At 37.8% G+C, this 17,216-nt stretch overlaps 1 protein-coding gene across 2 annotated transcripts; it reads left to right on the forward strand.

Annotated features, from left to right (window-relative positions):
• The first annotated feature begins 430 nt into the window (after nucleotides 1–430).
• Nucleotides 431–13,614, forward strand: uckl1a (uridine-cytidine kinase 1-like 1a). Of its 2 annotated transcripts, none has more exons than XM_055045839.1 (15): nucleotides 431–500; nucleotides 3,090–3,277; nucleotides 3,984–4,090; nucleotides 4,396–4,566; nucleotides 5,563–5,634; nucleotides 5,761–5,950; nucleotides 6,025–6,086; nucleotides 7,176–7,192; nucleotides 8,364–8,462; nucleotides 8,531–8,624; nucleotides 9,418–9,480; nucleotides 9,558–9,680; nucleotides 9,838–9,945; nucleotides 10,802–10,958; nucleotides 12,871–13,614. In XM_055045839.1, exons 1-15 carry the CDS (start codon nucleotides 463–465, stop codon nucleotides 12,951–12,953), a joined length of 1,572 nt encoding a protein of 523 aa, XP_054901814.1. In that variant the 5' UTR covers nucleotides 431–462; the 3' UTR covers nucleotides 12,954–13,614. The 2 variants fall into 2 exon arrangements, with proteins under 2 accessions (XP_054901814.1, XP_054901813.1); XM_055045838.1 differs by lacking the exon at nucleotides 431–500 and adding an exon at nucleotides 1,617–2,056.
• The last annotated feature ends 3,602 nt before the right edge of the window (nucleotides 13,615–17,216 follow it).

Raw genomic sequence — 17,216 nt, forward strand, 5'->3', positions numbered from 1 at the left:
TGTTTCTACTCCTGAGTAAAATTTCTGGATTGTCTACCCAGTGAGGGGGAAAAAAATTCATCACAGTTTTTATTATATTAAGTTCTTTTTCATTGAATTTTTATTTTATTTTACTTTATTACTTGTATGAGTTATTGTAATTTTCATCCTTAAAATACCAAAATATCCACCTATATTTTTGTCCACCTGATTATGTAATTTTTACATTTCAATCATTTGATCAGTAACTGAGTAGATTTTTATTTCTTTTTTTTTACGAACTCAAGTAATTTCTAGGATGGCTACTTTTTACTTTTACACGAGTCAAGACAAGTTGAAGTAGCGTTACTCTAATTGGAGTGAAATTTTTGTCTGCTCTGGCCCCCTCTGGAGACTGTTCTGATGAACTACATTACCCATAATCCCCCAGCGTGCAGAAGTCGGACTCCATTCAAGGCTGCAGTCGCTGCAGGATTCCGGCGGATGCAGAGACAGAAAATAATGACTTCCCGCTCGGACAGGTACAACCCGCTCCCATTCGTCGCTTTCGCCCGTATTTAAATGACAAAACACAGGAAAACAAATCATGACGTGTTTATTAACCGCGTCCATTCCGCAGCAGCCTGGTTATGCTGTGACGTAACGCTGACACGCCACTTCATCCAAACAAAACATCCATCATCCATATGTGACAACTGCGACTAAGCATTTGTATTACTGTATCTGTATTCGCTTACATCGTTGTTGATCAAACACGGAGTTAAAAGTAAGTGAGGGGAATTACGTCATGTTATACGTCACAGATTGGTAGGAAACCTCTAGATCTCCATCCTCCAAGAGAATAACATGGATCTGTCTGTGTTTGGGGTTCATGACTAAAATATCCATTCAGACTGAATTTGTTACTCTGTAAAAAAAAATTTTTAATTTTGATCTTTTAAACAAAACAATTTGCTTATAATTTGATGTTTTTGTCTGATGACGTTTTAAATATTAAATCAGATGTTCTGAACATTTGAAGTAAATATATGTTAATGTTTATCTCCTTTGGTACTACAGTAGCAGCAGGCGACACTGGAATTTAATCACAATATTTTGTGGTACTAATAATATTATTATCATTTGGTTTTTTTTCATTTGTTGTTTTATGACACACTTACATGGTTTAGCAGGTTGGTACTGTCATGACATTTACTTGAGTAACTTTAAAACAACGGACTTCTACGATGCTGTACTTTTTACTTTTACTTTAGTAATTGTATTGTGAAGTATTTCTACCCACTGAATGAAAAACAAACATGATACAGACACACACCTGCAGTTTTTGCTGAACTTTTTAAAAAAAAAATTATTGGAACTGATTTGGAAAAATCCTTCTTTTTCCTAATTTTTATTTTTTTTTTATTTCTCATATGAATCATTATCATTTTCATCCTTAAAATACCCAAATTTCCATTTAACTTTATATTTTGTTTTGTCTGACTATGTACTTTTATTAAATAATTGATCATTTGATCGGTCACTCAGTTCTTAAATAGACATTTTAATAAGATACTTTTACTTGAGTAATTTCCTTGACAGACACATTTTACTGTTACTTGAATAAAAATATTTGGCCACAACACGGTGACAGTTTTAACAAATATGTGACAGTCATATTCTATATAAAAGTTACATTTAAGTGGTTAAAATAATAATAAAAAAATGCGATTAATCGACTAAAATAATCGATAAAGTACTAAAATAATCAGAGCTGCAGCCTTAATCTGACGTGTTGTGGACTCGGCGGTCATCCCGTCACCTGGTCCTCTCTGCGTTTCCAGGTGTCTCTATTTATACCAGCGATCGGCTCTTTTCCCTCAGTGATCCTCTTAGCGTCCCACGCTGTGGCAGCGGCGTGGAGCAGCTTTACCGGTGACAGTTCAGGCTGCAAGCCGAGCTGCACACAGCAACAGGTTCCTCCACGGTGCTGCGGGTTGCCACCGAGTAGCGAGATGTCAAGCGGGTCGGATATGTCTCTGCTTGACTGCACCGGAGCCCGAATCTCCGGGTGCTGGTCACTGAGAAGCGACCGCAGGTAAGCGCCGGCTGGGCCGTGTTGTCGCGCATCACCGGTGGGAGGAACGCCCCCCTCACCCCGTGACGGTTTTCATATGTGGAGAGAGATTTAAACGGTCTCCAAAGGCAGTGTGGTCAGAGGTCAGAGGTCAGGGGAAGTGCAGGATCTGGATTTAGATGTGGGATTAAGTTGGGTTGGTGTCAGATTCAAATGGGACTTTTGGGATCCTTCATTTCCATTCATGTCCCATAAAAAATGTAGTTGCTATAAATTGACTATATTGATTGAATGAATATTTGCCTTGTGGCAATTAAATTTTTGTAATATCTGGGCTTTTTTGTTTTAACTTTGGTTTTACCAAAACACTCCTTGGATTTCCAGAGTTCGAGTTTCCAGGCGGCCATCTTGTTTGGCATGTGTGTTTTCGTTTCATTTGGACTTTGAATTCAGGTCAACTAATAAAATATAATCCTGAGATTACTGTTCATCCGTCCATCCATCCATCCGTCCATCCATCCATCCATCCATCCATCCATCCATCCATCCGTCCATCCATCCATCCATCCGTCCATCAATCCATCCATCCATCCATCCATCCATCCATCCATCCATCCATCCATCCATCCATCCATCCGTCCATCCATCCATCCATCCGTCCATCCATCCATCCGTCCATCCGTCCCTTTTTCTCTCCCTATCTTTAAAAGCCTTCCAGAACTTTCACCGAATTCATCACAGGTGTTTGGATTTAACTAAGAAATTTGACATTTCAGTCTTTAAGTGTTTCTAGTTTTGACAGTAAAAATGCATCATAAGCCTGAGAGGACGAGACCAAAGCAAATGAGACTTGCATTCGTTTTAGAGAGAGAAATATTAAAAACTATCCTCGCAGCATCACCAGGCATTTGGATTTATTGTGTGAAAAATGTCCTCAGAAGTCAAAGCTGAAGTCTGAAGCTATTCTGGAAACGCTGCCATAGATAAACTGGATCAGATCAGATCTGTTGCTGCTGCGTCGTCTCTGACCCGCCTGCTGCTTGCTGTGCTTCAGTGGGAGCGGAGAGGACTCGCTGGACCGGCTCCTGCCTCACGCCGGGGCCCCCCGCAGGAAGAGCGCCACCTCTCTGAGTAAAACGGAACCACCTCTGCTCCGCACCGGCACACGTACCATCTACACCGCCGGCCGCCCTCCCTGGTACGACGAGCACGGCGCTCAGCCCAAAGAGGCTTTCGTCATCGGTATGACGCCTTTCTCCTCCATGTCACAGAATCCACCGTTTCTCTCTTCACATCAGGGCCGGCCCAAATCTTTTGGGGGCCCTGAGCAGATTTTCAGGGCCCCCAAAGAAAAACGTTTTAAGAGCCGCTGGATAAAATTCTAACCAAATAAGATCTGAGAACTTTAGTTCAGTCAGGAGCTGATTACACTCTGACAGGAAAATGCTTGCGTCCATTTTTCAGTTTGAACATTTTAAAATGCAGTGTGGTATTTAAGTGTTAACTATTTGAAGGTGACATAAGCTAACAAAATGCAAAATTTACAGTGAACAAGTTAAACAGCTATAACAATAATATAAATTGTTTTTTCATCTGTAAAGCATTTAGTTTGTATTATTTTATGCTACATCTGGTGTTGACATCTTTCAATAAGTCGATGCCCATTCCTTTGAACGTTTATTACTTCAAAGTAATAAACTCTGTACTTTTATTTGTAATTTGGAGCATTCAGTAGAGTCCGAAAAGACAAAATTATTCTAAATATGTAGTTTGTTTTTTTGTTATGCTAGCTTGGTGTTTTGGAAGCCCCCTGGTGGTGTGGAGGCCCTAAGCAGCAGCTTAACTCTCACATACCTTGGGCCGGCTGTGATGTCCTTGATCACTCTAATGTAATCAGTCATTGATGCCACAGATTCACCCAGAAAAGCTGAGATCTGTGTGTCTGCAGGGCTGTGTGGCGGCAGCGCCTCAGGGAAGACCACCGTGGCCAACAAGATCATCGAGGCGCTCGATGTGCCGTGGGTTGTGCTTCTGTCTATGGATTCTTTCTACAAGGTAAGCAGTTCTTCCTTTTCTATACGTTGCTCATGCTGGCATGTGGATTTACTGCAGGAAGAAATCTGCTTTAGAAGGAAGTATTTTCAACCTCTTGCTGTTTTATTGTGTCGATGTTTTCAGTCACAGATAGAACCATTTAACAATAATGCGTCACCTGCTGGTCCATTAGACTCGGTTTGATCGTGGACCGAATAGCAGAGGTTCCGGCGTTCCGAATAGTTAGAATGATTTCCCAGAGAGCTGCTTGTTTTCCTGAGGCTTCCCGGCGTCTTGAAGGAGCCTCCATGCTGTGACTGCTGCAGGTTTTATCCCCAGAGGAGCAGCTGCTGGCTGTGCAGAACGACTACAACTTTGACCATCCGGCGGCGTTCGACTTCCAGCTGCTGGTGGCCACGCTGCGAAAGCTGAAGCAGGGGAAGAGCGTCAAGATCCCAGTGTACGACTTCACCACACATGGGAGGCAGAAAGACTGGGTACGTGTTGCTCTGATCGCGGATCAAAGCGTATTTATTACTGCACTGCAAAACACAAAATCAACCACATGTTTTTGTCCAGTGAAATAAAGATAGCGGAGCTTGTTTTAACTAGATAATTTCTTCATTTTGATGAAACCGTTCTGGCTCCACTGGCTGATTATTTCACTTATAATAAGACATTTTCCCCATATTATAGATAAAATAGTATGCCAGTGGAACTAGTACTTCTTTAATTAAATATTAAGGAATTATAGACTCAAAACAAGCTAATATCCTTCTGAAAATTCAATTAGAAATTAATTTAGTCTTGTTCCAAGTGTTCTAAGATATTTGCTCTAGAAACTAGACTTTACAGCTCAAGGGGTTAGCTACTTCACCATTAAGCAAAAATGAACAAAAATCCTATTTTTCTCACTTTATATATTAAAAATGGCTGCGATGCATGAATATTGTTCATTTATACTTATTTATTTCCCCTAAGGTTTATAAATATATACTTTCCTTGTCTGCACACACTCTTAGAATCTGATTCTAATTTTGCGGATTTTGGTGAAATATCCCCAGGTAATTAACAAATGTGCACCCAATTCATGCTTTTAAAATTTATTTAAGCCCAAGATGAGTTCATGTAAACTGGTGGATTTTATCCATCAGATTAATTCGAAGTAAATATTTTTTCCCTCTTGAGAACTCAAATATTCCCACTTATAACATGAAACTTGGACTTTTTCATCTATATTATGGAATTATTGACTGAAAACAAACTCTTATATCTTGCTGAAAAGTTTGATATTTGCCCCAGAAATTGGACCAAAATACTTGATTGTGTTTTTTGCAGTGTAACAACTGAAGTAAGAATGTGTCTCATCGTTTTAAGGGGGAAAAAAGTACGGTTGTATGTTTGAGATTCTAGGAGCAAAGTGAAATTAAATTGTCCCTCAGTCTTCTTCTTCTTTTAACCTCCTCAAACTTCGCCTTTTTCTCTTTCTGCAGAAAAATGTGTACGGCGCCAGTGTTATCATATTCGAGGGAATCATGTCTTTTGCAGACAAAGAGCTTCTTCAGGTATGGCAGCACATCTTTCATTCCCACTTGTTTGAAGAACTCTGTGAATCAGAAGCTGCTGTTTTTTGCAGCCGCTCTGCAGAAGTCGGCGCGACTGAAGGTGTTTCTCTTTCTGCCCGTCTGCAGCTGCTGGATATGAAAATCTTTGTGGACACAGACTCAGACATCCGACTCGTCCGCCGGCTCCGCAGGGACATCACAGAGCGCGGCCGGGACATTGAAGGCGTCATCAAGCAGTACAACAAGTTTGTGAAGCCTGCCTTTGAGCAGTACATTGAACCCACCATGAGGCTGGCCGACATCGTCGTGCCTCGAGGTTTGCGCCGCTGCGGCCATCTTGAACAGGGAACGATGTTCCAGCAACGTCTGACTTGTGTTTCCCTTGTGAAGGTGGTGGGAACATGGTGGCCATCGATCTGATCGTTCAGCATGTCCACAGCCAGCTGGAGGAGGTTAGCATGTGGCGCCCCCATGTGTTCAACAGATGTAACTTACACACTTTCATTTTATTGTGACTATAAAACAGAAACAAACTCTTTTAAAGCTGTAGCAATGTTGCAAATAAACGTTTCCCATTTTTTAATTTATAAATTTCATTATTAACTTCAGTCATCAGAACACTTTACAAATTCTAATACATTTTCAGAACAAAAGCAAATTTATTTTTTTATTCCAAATGTGTGTATTTAAATTTTTGTAGTGTTTTATTTGAGCCTGTATGGAAAAATGGCTGCAACACTGAATCTAAACATTTGTTTTCTGTGCAACAGCATAAAAATTAAATTTTTTTAAAAGCTTAATTATTTTCCTTTTTCTTTTATATGCAAATTGGAAGCTTTACTGGAGGAAAAAAATGTGTTCCATTGGTGGAAAGCAATGAAACATGAAATTTTTAGGGAATTTGGACAATAGAATTGAAAATTAAGCAGTTAAGAATATAAATTAATTTCTATCTATTCAAAAAAACAAAATTAATTTTGATTGTGTGACAGAGGCGTCAACAAATCTGATGTGACAGATTTTTCTCTGTCGTTTAAAAACAACAAAGATTTGAAGAAAAAGAGGCAACAACTAAATTCAAGCAAATAACCAGTTATTTATTATATGTTCTTATTACTATAATTATGAAGAAATTAATACTTAAAAAATGGTTTAATGTGTGAAGAATTGTGGACAAATTCTAAAAACAATCAATAAAATGCTAAAAAACTTAATTTCTCCCAGTACAGAACTTAACAATATTGTATTGTTTAGTTGCACATGTTTTCTAAATGACTGTTTAACCAAGATTTTACAAACAATACATAGAAACATAGAAATAGACCAGAAACGTCCCAAACTAATAACCTCTGGATGTTTTCCTTCCTCAGCCGTTTGAACTGGGCTTTTAAACACATCTAAATGTTCGACTCATCCAGGAGTTTTTTCAATTTTTATGTTTTAATTATGGATTTTAGAGGTTTAACATTTTTCTACCCGTCTTTTCTTCTTTGCCTTGATTTTCTTTGTGTTTTCATTTCATTTCTTTTCTCTTTGTGCAGCGTGAGCTCAGTGTCAGGTACGCTGAAACACATTTTAGATTGACCTGGATTCATTGCCTCTGTGTGCACTTTGACCTTCACGTAGTCAGGGGTTTACACACATTCTTCATATGCACAAAAATCTTACGAATTTTGGACTTTTAAGGATTTATTTTTTTTCTTTTGAGTGATCATGAAGGAACATTGTTGTTTTTGTTTTGTCGAACCGTTAAACTTTTCTCGGAGGGAATTTGTTTGTTGCTTCTGAGCAACCAACAAATCTCCCTCTGACAGACAAAAACACATTTTTCCATCCGTCCAGGAGTTGTAGAGGTTGAGGGTCAGAAAAAGGGCTGATAACATCCCTGCAGACCCCACATATTCTGGACACGTTCTGGTTGGACATTTAACTTGAGATCAGTGCTACACAGATGGTAGATACACTTCAAAAACACTAAATCTTACCAAGTTGGGTCGAGTTTCTGGTGAAAATATCTTAGCAAACATGAACTAAGACAAAACTGAATTACAAGTAACTTTTTACCAAGAGATGGGAGCATTTTTTAAGTAAATATTTCCTTAAAAATGAAAAAGTACGAGTTCCATTGTCAGATAATATCATTTTTAACAGGACATTTTCCCAAGTAAAATAGTCTGCCAGTAAAACTAGTTCTTTTTCATCTATCGTAAGTAACTATTGGTGTATAATAAGCTCCTATTTTGCTGAAAAGTTACTTGTTATTTTGTCTTATTTCAAGTGTATTAACATATTTGCACTAGAAATTAAACATAAAATACTTGTCTGGTTTCACTCTGATGAACAGTGAGAAGGGTTAGCTACTCTACCGTGAACCGAATTGAACGTATTTGGACAACAATAATCCTATTTTACTCATTTTGTTTATAAAAATGGCTGCAATATTACCATATCTAATCTTATTTTGTTTCCTCTGAGGTTTACATATTTATAATTGAGGCCTGAGCGCTTTAAAAGGCAGATTCCTTGTTTTTGCACACAATCTTGGTCATTAAATCTTATTCTAATGCTGCTGATTTTGATCAAATATCCAGTGGAAATTCAAATATTTGTATCCGATTCATCTTTTAAAATGTCCTAAGATGAGTGTATGTAAACTTGTGGCTGGACTTTGTGTTTCAATCAGAGTAAAAAAAAAGTGCAAACCTTTTTCTTCGTATGTTTTTCTGCAGAGCTCTGCTCGCCTCGGTGCAGCAGACGCAGCCGCTGCCTCAGACGCTCAGCGTGCTGGAGAGCTCGCCGCAGGTCCGCGGCCTGCACACCATCATCAGGCACGACGGCGCGCAGGTTCACCTGAAGAGTTACGCACCTCGAGCTGAAGGTTGTTTCTCTGCTGCAGGAACAGAGAGACGAGCCGCGATGAGTTCATCTTCTACTCAAAGAGATTAATGCGTCTTCTCATCGAGCATGCGCTGACTTTTCTGCCCTCTCAGGTGGGTTTAAATTAGAGGTTCAAAACATGCAGCCTTGCATTTTAAGCACCTTGCTGTCCTTGACACGACTGATTTATTTTATTTTTCTTGTATCCAAGTGTTCTGGAGTCAATTCACTGCAAAAACACAAAATCTTACTGAGCATTTTTGGTTTAGATTCTGGTGCAACTGAAATGAGACAAAACAAAGTAGCTTTTCAGCAAAGACATAGGAGTTTGTTTTAAGGCAACAGTGACTTAAAATTGATTAAAAAATATTAGTTCTTCTGGTAGGTTATATTATCTATAACATGGTAAAAGTGACTTGTTTTAATGACATAATTTGTCAGTGAAACTGGAACTTCACCAATATTAAGCAATTATTAACTGAAAACATCTTGCTGAAACAGACACACAGCACAGTTTTTAAGTTTCATATTTAAAGAAATTAATTTGGGAAAATGTTTTACCTGATTTTGTTGTTTTGTGGTTATTTTATTGATATGAATTATTTCCACTTTGATCTTTAAAATGCCAAAAGTTAAACATATTCTTATATTCTGGAACGTCTTATCATGTATTTATTTTATATTAAATAATTCATCAGAGTGATCAGTTTTTACCAAATACTTTTTTGAGTTCAAAATGTTGCAGTCGTGCGTTTTTACCAAATATTTTGACTATTTTACACTTACTGGATTCATTTTCTTTTACTTTCATGAGAGTAAATTCTTTTGGACCCACTACGGTCCATGTCAGCTCAAAGAAACACCAACTTTCCTGTGTGCTTCTCTTTTTGTTGTTTCTTTTTGCAGCCTTGTGTGGTTCAGACTCCGCAGGGCCCGGACTACGACGGCCGCAGCTACAGGGGGAAAGGAGTGAGCGACGTCCTCCACACTTCCTGTTGAGCGTTCTCCTCGCCTTCACTTCCACTTCCTCTTCCTCGCCTCCGCAGATCACCGGCGTCTCCATCCTGAGGGCAGGGGAGACCATGGAGCCCGCCCTGAGGGCCGTGTGCAAGGACGTCCGCATCGGGAAGATCCTGATCCAGACCAACATGGACTCCGGCGAGCCAGAGGTAGCGGAAACCCTCGACCCGACCCGTTTGCCACTCAGCACAGCGTCTCAAAACGACTGTCCACCATTTTTCTTTTATACACATAAAAAAAAATCTTCCTGGTGATGCTTGTCTCCGTGGTAACTACCTGTCCTGTGCCTGTAACCGTGGCAACCAGCTGCACTACCTGCGCTTGCCCAAAGACATCAGCGAGGATCACGTCATCCTGATGGACAGCACCGTCTCCACCGGCGCCGCGGCCATGATGGCGGTCCGGGTTCTGCTGGTGGGTGGAGATTCGCAGCCTCACCCGAACCGCCACACGCTGGTCTGTGTTTGGTTATTGATTGATGAGTTCGTCTAAAGTTGATCGAGCTGATCAGTAGAATGATGGTTCATTTGTAGATAGAAAATAAAAAAGGAGCAATACATTTAAACTTTTAGATTGATCTCGGCAGTTTTCTATTTAAAAAAAGGACATTCTTACATTTTCCACAATAATGCTGAATTTCAAAAATATTTTATCTATTAAATATTATCTATTAAATTTTGACTGAATAAATAGAAAATTGTGTTGCTTTTTTCCACATTATTAAACCTCGACATATTTTAAAAATCTCTTAACTTACAGAATAGAAAAATGCACAATGAGAATAGTTTATGAAACAGAGAAACAGAAGTACTGTCTGCTGTTGAAGGAGTATAAAAGTTCATTTAAATTATATGAATTAACTCACAACATCTCTAAAAATCATCATTTTACATTTTAATCACATTGTAATCTTTGCAGCACATCTATAATATGTGATTAATGAAGTAAAAGCAGCTCGGCTGAATAAGCGCCATAAAGATAATAACTTTACGAGTTTGTCGAGAGTTTATATTTCAAAACATGACAACATAAAGTGCATTTTCCACCCCAAACCGAACCGTTCAAACCGTTTCTCCTTCCAGCTGTGCTGTAGCCCCGCCGCCATCTTTGTTTCTATAGGCGTCAAAACGACAACACTCACAGAAGGTCTAAGCGTATCAAGTGGAACTAATTTGAATAATATTATAAACTATTAATCGATTAGTTGGTGAGTTTGATTAGTACAATGTTGTAAACAGATGATCCGTAACCGCTGTGTCCCTCTGAGCAGGACCATGAGGTCCAGGAGGAAAAGATCATGCTGGTGTCGCTGCTGATGGCTGGACTGGGAGTGCACTCTGTGGCCTACGCCTTCCCAAAGGTCAAGATCATCACCACGGCTGTGGACAAGGACCTGGACGAGTCCTTCCACGTTATTCCTGGAATCGGTAAGCAGACACAAACATTCGAGTTTCATTTTAGCACAGATACTCAGCTACATCAGTAACTTTTTTTGAAAGGATGTACAAAGTATCGCTGCTTGTGACGGGGTTCTTTTATGACTTGGGCCACCACAAAAAAATGACGGGCCAAGGCCAGGGATTACTTTAGTGAGATTTATTTTTTTATCAGTGCAGTGAATCAACAGTGGCAAATGCATAATATTTACAAAAATGTCCAAGATGAGTTAAAAATCAACACAGCACAGCAGTACCTTCAAGTCGCAGCTCATCAACTCCAATGTGACACTTCTCACGCCTAGGTGCAGACTGCCCTCTGTGAACAGAGCCCTGCTTTTATAACTACCGGCTCCGCCCAGAGGAAGTCCCATCAAACAAAACAAAACTAAACAAAACAAAAACTAAGCAATTATTTCTAACTCAAATCCTTGAAATATGCAAAATAACAATAAGGAAGGAAAAATAAATAAATTTATAATCAAAATACACCCAAACAAAAGAACAAAAACAACCAGCACATTGTGATGACTACACATCACGCAATTGGCTCCCGGTGCGCTCCAAGCCGGAAACAACTTCCCCCAAAAGAAAACCGGAAAAACATGTACCTGAAAATAACCGATTAGAATGAACGTCAAACGAAAACACCGCGTGTGCACCCACCATGAATCGCCTCAATCCAAACTAAAAGGAAAAGAAACAGGCAAGTTTATAACTGTGCATGTTTGCTAACAGGGACTCTCCGATCGTGACGGCTCCTCCGTCACACTGCTCTTATCTGAGTAAAATCTCTGGATTTTCTCCTCACTGAATGAGAAACAAACATGTTTTAACCAGAAACACACCTGCAGTCGTAAGTTTTTTTTATTGAAAAACACTGATTTGGAAACATTTTCTTTCGTCTTAGTTTGTAATTTATTTTTACTTTTATGAATGATTGTCCTTTTAGTCCTTAAAATACCAAAATATAACTTTAAATATGTATATTTCGGTTCATCTGAAGGAATAATTTTTAAATATTAATTAATAATTTGATCAGTCAGTACTTGAGTAGATCTTTTTACCAAATACTTTTTTACTCTTATTTGAGTAATTTATCTGCCCATCTCAGATCCTGTAACTAAAATATGAACAAACAGAAACACATAATGTTTGTTCAAGATTCAAATATAAAGTATTGTTTACTTTAACGCCATCTGAAAATGACGATAACATCTTAGTCACATCAGTTTCCATTAGCAACCTCAAATGCTATAATTGGTAAAAGTAAATATTCTTTAGAAGAACAGCATGATTAAAAAAAGGATAAAATAAAACGTTGCTAAGACATCAACTATGATGTTTGTTAACAAAGCTGCTGCTTTTTATGAGATTTAAATAAAGTTTCAGCCTGAGTCATGGAGGAAATCTGAGTTTTGTTATTTTAAAGGACTAAAATCAAGACATTTCAGAGCAGCTATATCTAGGAATACATTGCTGATGACAGATTTTTAATCAGAGTATGTTGAATAAATGTGGGCCTGCTTATTGGCAACACAGAAAAAAAACTGCAGAAATTGTGACTAAACTTCAACCATCAAAGACACAAAAGTTTGGAAAAAATAATTCTTGTTAAATTACGTTAAAACTTTCAAAGCGTTAAAATCCCGTATTTCTCTTTTTATGCCTTGTAAATAAAAACTGGGGTAAAACTGTAAGAAATGCAAAACATGACTGTAACCATAATAATAGTAAACATTACAGTAAATAGTAGAAATAATGGTTGGTTTTCTGCTTTAAATGAAAATGATATGTTTGATATTTTTGTGTATTTTATGAAAAACTTCTGCGTGTGTTTAGTTTCTTTTTAATGTTGCTCCTTTTCCTTTCTGTTTGCCGTTTCTCCGCTCTGTGTTTTCAGGAGACTTTGGGGACCGGTACTTTGGGACGGACGGGTCGGTCGGTTGGAGCGATGAAGAGAACCAGGAGCAGTTGTCAGTGTGACTCTGGTTAATGCACAGACACCAAATATATTCTTATATTTATTTTCTACACTATAGACCATTTTTTGTATTATAAAACAGCTACAAATGTGCTGAATATTTCTATAAAGATTGGTGCCTTCACCTGTAGGGTTAAATGTTGCAATAATCTCATTTGTTTCATAATCTAAATGAGGATATGAATGTGTGATAATGATAGAAATAATTTTAAAAAACTATTTTATTGCTTATTTTTTAGGCAACTGTATGTTTTTGACAGTATAAACTCAAATATTGCCCTTGAAAACATTCTCATTAGACTCCTTCAGGACGCCACTTACTTAAAAAAGTGAGATTTATATCATGAAATTTCACACAGTGTCTGCATTTACTCATATTTTTTAATTTACTGATATTTATTGATGCTCTCATGGGGCAAAAGAGTGGAGAAAATAGCAATAGTTATTTAATTTGCAGGAGATTCTCATCAAAATTGTCGTTGCAAGAAGTGTACAATATTGCACCAACTTTTTGATGCCGACCTTCTGATAAAACAATGTTGTGACCAAAGCTCCAAAACTGAGAGACTTGGAGACACAAAGATGCTGGAGAATGATGTGAAGAAAGAGGAAAATGTGAGATGAAACTCCAGTTCTAAGATGCAAATAAACAATTTAATTTTATTTCAATTATGTTGTTAGTCCATAAAAATAATTGCAAAACTGTTTATTTCTTGTTATAGGATTTATGAACCTGCATTTTATCCACTCTGACAGCCTGTCATACATTTATTTGGTAGATTTGAGTTTTAAGACCAGATTTGCCTAAAGGTGAAAAATTTTAAGAAATTCAGATTATTGGAGAAAACAAATCTGAATTCTGAAAAAAGTCAGAATTCTGAGACAAAAAAAATCAATTCTGAAAAAAAGCTGGAATTTTTAGATTAAAATAATAATTCTGACTAAGAAAATTCTATAATTCTGACCTTAATCGGAATTCCAAAAAAGTAAAAATTTTGAGAGAAAAAAATTCTGAATTCTAAGAAAAAAAGCCACAATTCTGAGGAAAAGGTGAGAATTCCTAGATTGAAGACAGTATTCAGAGGGGAAAAAAGTCAGAAATATTACATTAAAGTTTTAGATTTTTAGCTGTCTGAAAAAAAATCCACAATTTTGACATTGTTCGAAATTTAAAAAAAAGTCAGAATTCTGACAAAAAAAAGTCATAATCCAGAGAAAGAAATTCAGAATTTAAAGTTGGAATTCGAAAAAAAAAAACCCTCATAATTCTTAGATTAAACTCAGAATTCTGACATTAAATCCAATGTTTTTCTGTTTTTATCCTAATCCTTTTCTGTAGAGTGAGAGAGAGTGAGAGGGGGTGATCTGGGCCTGTTTTCAGTTTTCTCGTGGTTTCACACACGAGTAGAAACCAGAGCTTGAACTGAGAAGCTCCCATCTGAGGTCACGGACGGTCACAGGCTGGCAGCTGAATATTTAAACCTCCTCAGACTCTCAGGGTTCACACGCAGGCCGCCCTGCTCGGCCTTGCTGCAGCACACTGTTCGGCCAGCAGGGGGCGGTGCCGCTCACGCTAATCCCTCTTTCCAGGCAGAAATCTCCTGCTCTCTCTGTTTCTAATGCATTCTGTAAAAACACAGAAGACTCACTTACACACACTTACACACATGTAAAACATTTAGAAATATATTTAATTTGTTATTTTAGGTGCTGAATTCTCTGTTTTGTGCTTTCCAGACTGTAAAAACATGACTGTAACAACATTCAGGTTGTTTTTGGGAACTTTTATGACCAGCGCCGTTTGTTCCACTCTGCTGTGTTCACGCCATAAAACCCACCCCTGGTGATGCTCCCTATTATCGGGTAATCTCCCACTTTAAGGCAGTCTCAGCTCCTCATTCATGCATTCGTTCATGCATTCATTCACGCTGCTCCCAGGGAGATTATCGCACATCACTGGAGCTGTGAATGTTGTGTCGCCTTCACACCTCCGGTCTGAGCGGCGCCCCGTGTTTTGTTTTATTTTTGTTTTGTTTTGTTTTTTTTTTCCCCTCCATCCCACCGTGACTGGCTGGCACCGTGATCGGGGATGTCACACGACGTGCTCTGTATCCTCCAAGACGGCAGAAGACTCGCTCGCCTCAAGGTTAACCTGTTACCATGGAGACAGGCCAGCCAATGGAAATTCAGCAGACGGTTACGATGTTGACTGCAAGCTTTTTGTTTTAAGGGGTGACCTATTTTTTTTTTTTCTCTCCTTCCTCCTCTCCACCCTCCTCGGTCCACAGCAACACAGACGCAGACCCCACTACACACACACACACACACACACACACACACACACACACACACACACACACACACACACACACACACACACACACTCTCAGGAGCTCTAACAAATTTGTTTTAAATGTTTGCTTAAATTAAAAGCTTAAGATTGTTAACATAAGGTTCTGTTAAAAGATTATAAAACCATGTGAAATTAAAATTTTAAAATACTTTATTGATCCCAAAGAGGAATTAAATGTTGTTGTAACTCATATCAATTCAGATTATTCAGAGTTGTTGTAAATAATGATCGCTGTTGGCAGGGACTTGATAAAATATGCAAATTTACATTAAGAAATATTCACATATCTGTGTTTGATCTATCTTTTTTTATTACATTTCTGGACAGGAAAGTAAGTTAGTTGGAATTAAACAACTAAAAATAAAGTTGTTTTATTTTGTAAACAAATGATATCAACAGAAAAAGAAAAAAATGTAACAAATATAGCCAATGAGAAAGCAAGAACCCGCTACTCCTGTCTGCAGCCTTTAAAAACCAAAGAGTAGATGCATGAAACTCGTTCAGACAAAATACAACTTATTAATGTTTACAATACAAAATTTGTGGCCATTTTTAAAAAAAAATCTCCGTTTTATTTCTGGTTTTAGGTTCTAAATCAAAGAAAAACAAAACATTTACAAAATTTGTTAAAATGGTGCTTAAGTGACATCCTGGAGGTCATCTGCAATGAACCTGATGATTCCCAAATATGAAGATTTTTCTCATTTTAGTTTCATACAGGAAAAGGACCGCCTTCATTTCCTTTGTAAATAATCCTGCAATGCAAACGTAGCCACAGTTTGAAAATGGTCGACGTCTGTTTTAGTTTTCGTCACTTTTAGATGTTAGCTTGGTCCGTTCTCTTTTAATATTCTCACCTGAAATGCACCAGGAGAACCCCCTGAAGTCGGAATACTAACTGGAAAATTTGGTTGTTATGAAACAACACTATGTTCAAAATCCAACATGGCTGCCGTGCACATTGAAATAGTGAAAGTGCATCTGAGGATTATTGTGCAAAGAAGGATTCTTCTTAAAAGCAAGAAAATTACAGACACTGCATCCGCTTTGTGAGAAGGTTAATAAACAAGTGTCTTCCAGCAGAGACTTCTTCCGATCGACAGTAACACAGACTGCTACAGCAGATCCTTTTTGGAATACATTTAATTCTCTTAAATGTCAATCTGAGTTTTTGAATTAAATTGAAGTTTCTGGCATATGTCATTTTATTTCTGGGCAGCTTAACTTTTTTATTTGTGTATAAAATGAAGAAGAAAAAAATCCTTATTTCGTTGTTGGCACAATTAGCAAACCACATCCAAATAAGTCAAGTTCAACTCAGGTCTTATTCCGAAATCTGATTTCCAATCATAAGACGCCAACTGCTTATAACCTTTAAACAAAACCTCACTTCAAAACTCCTGATCTGAAATGATGCCCGAAATAGAAATAAAAAGGTTTACAAATAGTTTTCCTCCTTTTAAAAATCTAAAAATAGAAATCTCTTGGCAGCTTTTAGGATCAGAAAAGCTTTCTGCTCGTTTCTCCCTCCACTTTTTAATAAGCGAGACTATGAGATAAAACTTCTTGTTTTTTTTAAAGTGCCACTTTATTACAAAAGTATAAACTTGACTTGACATTTCATGAATAGTAATCTTGATATAAAACATTACAATCTTTTGCACTTTAGCACTTAAATTACACGCTTTTTCGAATACAAGACCCTGTAGTCTGAATAGCAAACACACAACATTAGCTGCCACATTTAAAACTTAGCAGGGCTTTTTCCAAGAACACACCGTAGCTTCATGGCTTCCATAAAACAACAAACAGAGAGTAACACAGAATATTTTTTTACATTGCAGCTGTTTTGCAGTTTTGTGTCACATTATAAGTCATTCCAAAAAACACAACTAAACATAATAGAAAAAGA

Source organism: Poeciliopsis prolifica, unplaced genomic scaffold (genome assembly GCF_027474105.1).
Source record: "Poeciliopsis prolifica strain line A6 unplaced genomic scaffold, Auburn_PproV2 SCAFFOLD023, whole genome shotgun sequence".
In the NCBI taxonomy this organism is placed as follows: domain Eukaryota; kingdom Metazoa; phylum Chordata; class Actinopteri; order Cyprinodontiformes; family Poeciliidae; genus Poeciliopsis; species Poeciliopsis prolifica.